This window comes from Phoenix dactylifera, chromosome 13 (assembly GCF_051530095.1).
Source record: "Phoenix dactylifera cultivar Ajwa chromosome 13, Ajwa_hap1_PhDact_Kaust_v1.1, whole genome shotgun sequence".
NCBI classification, from domain to species: domain Eukaryota; kingdom Viridiplantae; phylum Streptophyta; class Magnoliopsida; order Arecales; family Arecaceae; genus Phoenix; species Phoenix dactylifera.
In genome coordinates, this window is record NC_143202.1 from 24,662,023 (window position 1) to 24,669,267 (window position 7,245).

The following is a 7,245-nucleotide window of genomic DNA, read 5'->3' on the forward strand; positions in this document are numbered from 1 at the left end:
TTTGGATAAAAATTTGAGTTATGACAAATTGTATCAAAACAGATGCAACCCATGGTTTATATAAACTAGAAGACGCTGCACCATGGGCTTATTTGAGTTGACTACGAGCTGATCGTGGTATTTGTAATTGGATTTGAATAGATTCAGATCTTAGCGTAGTGAGGACGCTAAAGTGTAAACGAAGAGAGTATGAGAGAATCCATACGTACGTATGCTTAATCCTATGTCGACTATGCACTGAGTAGATCTTAAATATTTAGGTAGAGCTTAGAAATTCAAATAATACCTTTTATTCAATAGTGCCTATCTACCTTATGCTCTAAATTATTGATTGAATTATCCAAGAAGAGGAGAGAGAGAGAGCGCTAATGTGACGGTACGTGATTCGAGGGAAAGATGATCAAAGGCGTGTGGTTCGTGGTCCTCTGGAAAAGGCATCTGATTGGTCCCACGTGTGGACTTAAACTACCAACCAAGTTACTGTAGATCCTAACATAGTCATAGCATCATAAAAATTATTGTGTTGTTTCCAAATATTTTGCAGACTCTAGCAGGAAAAAACAAGAAAAAAAAAAGGAAGCTGAGGATTGGGCAAGGCTTTCTTGTTGAATTTGACCAAGGACTATCAGCCAAGTTAGTTCACCAAAACCAGACTCATTCTAAAAGGATTTAAAACTTCTGCTGTTTCATTGAGCAATTTCTTTTCTTTTGATGCAAATAAAAGACATGGAAAACCAGATGCATTGCCCAGGTTCATCAATCAAAGATCATTTTCAACTCTTGGTCAAGCTCTTATCACATACTTTCTGTCAACCTCCTCTCAATAGTTTGCTCATGTCAAAGACCACTTTGCCCTATCTCATGAACAATTAGACTGAGTAATAATCAAATCTTTAAATAATATTTTTTTTCATATGTTTTTAAGCGCTATAAAGAAGCCATATATATTTCTTACTAGTGTGAAGGTTAAGGAGCAGACTAACCAATTGAAGTTTTTTATTTATTTTTGATGTAAAAACAAATTGACTAGCCATCCATTATGGTAACAAAACTTTCCTAGGTAACTAGTTTTGTTAAAAAAAATATATTATAGCAGCAGTAGTAATAATAATAGGCAATCGGATCAGGTCAAAATTTTCTTAACTTGAACCAAATAATAAAAAATAATGAAAAACAATTAAAAATAAAAATACCATCTTTATTTGCCTAAATTACAATCGATCAAATAATAAATTAATTATTTTTTAAGTAATTGATCTCATAATATGTTTTTGAGTAAATTACATTGAACTCTCAAGGTTTGGGATAATTACAAATTCTCACCAAACATTTTGTAAATACCTATTTCACTACCTAACTTTTACTATGTGCATAACACATAACCTTCCACACTTATCTTTCTATTAATAAACTAACGGAGTCATCAATTTCTAACCAATTTTAGATAAGATTAAAAAGGCTAAAGTGTCCCAAATTAGCTAACTTAACTTTAGTTTTTTTAAGGGTAACCCAATCTTTTTACCTTTGACCCAAATCAACTAAAATATTCTAAAACTCAAATACGTTAGAAAGTAATGATATCGGTAAAGTCCATTAGCTTATTTCACAGAAAGATATCTGTAAGCAGTTTTATGTTATGCAGATAGCAAAAGTTAGATAGTGGAGTGTATATTTCACGAGCATTGGATGGAAATCTGTAATTGCCTCAAATTCTAAGGGGGTCAATATAATTTACGCTATATATTTTTAGTGGGTAAAATATTTGAAATGAAAGAAATAAATTAGGTAAAAAGTGTTATGCTTGTTACAACAGAATAATAATCGAGTTATGATTATTTTTTAAATACCCATTATTAAGATTTGCTTGCGTATTTTTGGTCCAAAACTGGACGAAGACCCAAAATGGTTGAGGTGCTACTGTTACTCAGTGGTGACATATGCTACTGTTACATGAATATTCTTCTAAAAATTAAATTTATGTAAATATCTTCTTAAAATTTATATTTAATTTTTATTTTCATAAAATACTATTTTTTTATAAATATGGGCTCTTCTTACATCATTAATAAAAATTATATTTATTTTAATTAAAAATAAAATAAAATTTTGAAATTACTTTTTTTTGTTTCTCATCATGATCGTTTTATAAATATTTTTTCATATTTATTTATTAAAAATATTTTGATCATTTTAATTTAACACCGTTATTTTTTTTTACGGTATTAGATGAAGTGAGAGCAAAAATAGAGATAAAAAGAATAAAATAGTAAAATAAAGATATATATATATATATATATATATGTAAATATTAATTAAAAATATTATTATTATTTTGGTCTCGCTGATATAGGGGTGGCAGTTTTCTCGGGGGCATTCCGGGAATCAAGGAACAAATTTTTGTGCCCTTTCTCGACATCATTTCCCATCACACAGGCGTCAGAGCGCAGTAGAAGTCGACCAGAAGAGCGGGGAATAGAGACTGTAGACGGAGAGATAGGAGAGAAGAGAGATGGCGGCGAGGAGAGCGGAGGAGGAGTACGATTACTTGTTCAAGGTGGTATTGATCGGCGATTCGGGCGTGGGGAAGTCCAACCTGCTCTCGCGATTCACCCGCAACGAGTTCTGCCTCGACTCTAAGTCCACCATCGGCGTCGAATTCGCCACCCGTACCCTCCAAGTATCTCTCCCCCGACCCCCTTCCACGTCTCCCTCTCTCTTGGATCTTCTATTTTTTGTGTGAGTTTTTGCTGAATTCGGTGTCTTTTTGTGGAATTCTGTGGTGGATTTTTGCGTTATCTTTGACGAAGCTTCAGAGATCTCTCGTCGATGTGTCTGGGTTTTGTCTGTGTTGCGAAGTTCTTGTCCTTTTTCTTCTTTTTGATTTTTTTTTTTTGAATAATGATGGTTTTGACGATGCTGATGTTTAAGTTTCTTTTCTCGAATTTCGAGAGTTCCTTTAAATCACTGGATTTGTCCTTCCGCGTTTCATTTCCTGGGCACAAAAAAATAAAAGAACATTTATGGAAGTTTTGAGATTTCTTGAATTCCTGGTGGATTTCTTTTAATTTTAGTGTTATGTTGGATCATAGGTTTCTGGCTTAAGTTTCTTGCTCTTATGTTTCAGATCTGGATCGGTTTTTGTTGGTTCTTATTATGACCTATTTAGATGCATTAATATGTGGTTTAATTTCTAGCGGTTGCTTGATTTTGATGTTGTCCTGTTCTGTAAAGATGCTAAATTCCAAGATCTATTTCTGTACATGTCGGATTTGTGTCTGAATCTAGGCTAAGGAGTGCTTTGGATATGGAAAGTGGCAACAGAGTCGGTAATTAGGCATCGATGCTGCCATGAATTTGTACAGTACCTCATGATTTGATCTCTCATTTGGGGTGTTCCAAGTCAGAGTTTTGCCTATTTGCGTTATAACTTTTAATGTTGTTTCCAACTATTGTTGACTGTTGGCTTTAGGATCACACATAAAAATGTAGTGAGTTGGACTTGAAGTTGCCAACTTTGTTCAGAGGGTAGAAACTTTCTTCTGTCTACAGGAAAGTACTTTCTATATGGCAGTGGCCCGGACCCCATTCCATGTCAGTAATCTTTGAACAAAGTATGTAAAGTCTTGGAATAACCATTGTCTAGATTTTGGAGGTCTCAATTGGAACAGAGTAAGACCCTGTTTGAGGGAGCTGTTAGTGGTAGAGCTTTTGGAAGTAGAGCTGTTGAAAGTAGAGTTGTCTGAAGCAAAGCGTTTATAAAAAGCTGTTTACTGTTTGGTAACTATATTTCTAAAGTGCTGTGGCACTTTAACATGTATTTGGTAAACAAACTGAGAAAGTACTTTTGTGTGACAAAATGACCATAAAGGACATTACCAGTATTATACAACAGAGCATAATAAAATATAATACGTATTAATACATAAATATATGATATAATATAATATTAATGTAATGTAATATAATATTATTATAATATAGTACTATAACATTATGTATTATAGAATAATAATTTTATATAATATTAAATTATTTAACATAACATATCAATGTATTATGATATAATGTAATATAATATTATATTTATAGTATAATACAATAATAAATATATAAAATATTATAATTATTAGTGTAAAGTAATTTTTCATCCTTCTAATGATCATTTATCTCTCTAACAAAGTTTCTAGCTAGGTGATAAAATTGGTTAAATAATTACTAATATTTTTATTTATTTATTTATTTGTTTGTTTAGATTAGATTATTTGCCACTCACTCATTATTTTATTTATTTATTTATTTTAATTAGTTATTTATTTATTTATTATTTTATTTCATTGAAATATAGAAGGGTCGGCGGCCATGAGTGGTGGCCGATATGGTGGCTGCTACCTTGGGCAACCACGAGCTCCCAAAACAAAAATGAAGAAAAAAAGAAGAGGAAGAAGGAACAGAGGCGGCGTCATTGTGAGGAAGAAGAAGATAGAGAGGGAGAGGAAGAGGATGGGTGAGAGAGGAAGAGGAGGGGTGAAGGTTTTGGGAAAAAAAGTGAGATTTAAATGGGGGTATTTTGGTCCAAAAAAACAGCTTCGTGACAAAGATGAAAACAACATTTTTGGAAAGCTCCAAATTGGAGCTTCTCCCCAAAAGCTGTTTTTAGCTTCCCGCAAAAGCTGAAACAGTTTTCCGAAAATTTTACCAAACACTATTTTTTATCTAAAAGTATTTTTGGAGGGCCAGAAAGTGCTTTTTGGCCTTCCAAAAGCTCCCCCAAACAGAGCCTAAGTATGTCTTCCTTTATAACATTGAAGGCCATTCAGGATTTCTGTTGGAAAAAAAAAAGAAGAGCAGAAAATCAACCATGCCTTGGGAAATCCCATTTTTTTGCTTTATCGGGGTCCATCTAGAGGAAATAAGTGACTGGAAGTTCATTTTGTAGCTTAACCTGTAGTTGGAACCTGGGAACCTTGTGGTCTGAAAAGTGGCTTGATTAAGAATGCCTTGATAAATAGCAGTGATCACATTATTTGCTGAAATATCTCGTAGTGAACTCACAGAAAGCAGTTTCTATGCATTAGTAATCCTTCCAAGTGTTCATTGTATTATATTTTTCAATTCAACATGCATGCAGAGAACAGTAGCCGCCTTGGCACCAGAATTCAATATGTCTTGGTGGAGGTGGTGTTCTTTGTCCCTGGGATCCTTCTTGGTTGTAATAAATGAAAATCTGATGCACATAGGCTGTTGATTTGCGCGGTCAATATGTTTACCTTCGAGGATTGATATGTCAAAAGCCTACGATGAAGCCATAATCGTACATCACATGTCTCTGCTGCCTTTGCTACCTTTATTCTTTGAACATTCTTTCTGTATCATCCTTATGTTTTGCATCAGCATCAATTCATCCAGGAACATTGTTGTGATCACCTGTCTTCTCAGTTACCTTATTGAGGTTTTTAGTCTGGATATTTCAGGAGAATGCCTTGCAGAATTTGAATATGTCTTTAATTCTTGATACTGAACTTAAATATCTGTCTTTCCTCAAATTTTCGTGGCATAATGCTTTATTCCTTCCTACTCTAGGTTGAGGGCAGGATAATAAAAGCACAGATATGGGACACAGCAGGCCAGGAGCGATACCGGGCAATAACCAGTGCTTATTATCGTGGAGCCCTTGGAGCCCTCTTAGTCTATGATGTGACAAAGCCCACAACTTTTGAGAATGTTAGCCGATGGCTCAAGGAGCTTCGTGACCATGCTGACTCCAACATTGTGATCATGCTCATTGGTAATAAAACTGACCTTGAGCACCTCCGTGCAGTCGCCACTGAAGATGGACAGAGCTTTGCTGAGAGGGAAGGGTTATCCTTCATAGAGACATCTGCCCTTGAGGCTATAAATGTGGAGAAGGCCTTCCAAATGATTCTTGCTGAGATTTACCGAATCATCAGCAAGAAGAACATCTCCTCAGATGAGCCTGGGTTAGGATCTGCTGGAGGCATTAAAGAAGGGAAGGCCATCACAGTCTCTGCATCAGAGAACAGTACAAGGAAGTGCTGCTCAACATAGTGGTGACTAGCGCCGCATATTCTTATGCATTTATGGGATGTAAATTTTGGGATTGAAAGCTTCTGGACCAAATTTGTTGTGCTTCATCGGGATTAGGTGCTTGGTTGAGGCTGCTTTCTTCTGTTTCTGCTGGATCTCAGTGTACTTGCTTTCAGTATTCTGTTATATTACTTGGAAGTATAGATATAAAAGATTCTTCCCATAAAGCAGTAAAAAGTGAAAGGTTTAATGCTTCTTTTTTTTTAAAAAAAAAAACAACAGCTGCTCACTCTATTATACTATAAGTGCAGCCAGCAGAATCAAGAACGAGAATCTGACAAAAGGGTGAAGGAGAGATCCCCCTGGTGTGTCTAGAGGATCTTTTCGAAATGCTGCACAGCATAGGAGGCGACTCAGTCTGCGGTCCTGTTCGTTTTTCGATACACATACACTATCTAAAAGGCGTTGCGGTCTTCCATCATTTGACGAATGTTGCAAGAGTAAAGGGCTTTCATCCCTCCTCCAGCCCTCCTTTCGTATCCAATCGAGCACCGTGGCCGAGGATAATGCACTCCGCCCTCAGCCTCTGTCTCGCGTAGATGATGTTTTCTCATTCTGCTTTGAGCTCCGCTCCTATAGCTATCATCCCATCGGTGTTTCGCTTTTTTTTAGCAATCATCCGTGAGTCGTGACTTCTGATTACAAAACCTACACCTGCTCCGTCTCCATCACTGGTAATACTACTATTGAAGTTCACTTTAAGATAGCCAGAAGGTAGAGGCTCCCAAGAGACAAGGACGATCTTAGGTGCTATGTCAATAGATTGGGGGCCCCAAAAGTTCACTTTTAATGCACTTTGAAAACATGGAATCGCTCAATTCTTTGAGCACTTGACAGCAATTTATTCTCAAGACTAACTGGTTAGGTTAAATTTTGATATTGTGGAGTATCTGCAAAATTTTAATGCGATGTAGTTGAAATTTTCTTTTTTAGTTAATTCAGCTTTTCTATTCAGAAAATATAGGGAAGGCTGCAGATGATGCTCCTTTTTGACCTTCTTCCAGGTCCTTCATACTATAAGATGCTACAAAGTCACAACTGCAGTCCATGATATATCTCTCTTGCTGTGCTGTATGTTTCTCGGAAGTCCATGCTTTCTGTAAGTTGAAGGCAATAGATACCTGGTTTTCTAAGATACTA

General features: G+C 35.7%; 1 protein-coding gene across 1 annotated transcript; it reads left to right on the forward strand.

Moving 5' to 3' along the window:
- The first annotated feature begins 2,397 nt into the window (after positions 1–2,397).
- LOC103701624 (ras-related protein RABA2a-like) lies at positions 2,398–6,299 on the forward strand. The gene is made up of 2 exons (XM_008783761.6): positions 2,398–2,677; positions 5,581–6,299. The coding sequence occupies exons 1-2, from the start codon at positions 2,510–2,512 to the stop codon at positions 6,064–6,066; spliced, it is 654 nt and encodes a 217-aa protein (XP_008781983.1). The 5' UTR covers positions 2,398–2,509; the 3' UTR covers positions 6,067–6,299.
- The last annotated feature ends 946 nt before the right edge of the window (positions 6,300–7,245 follow it).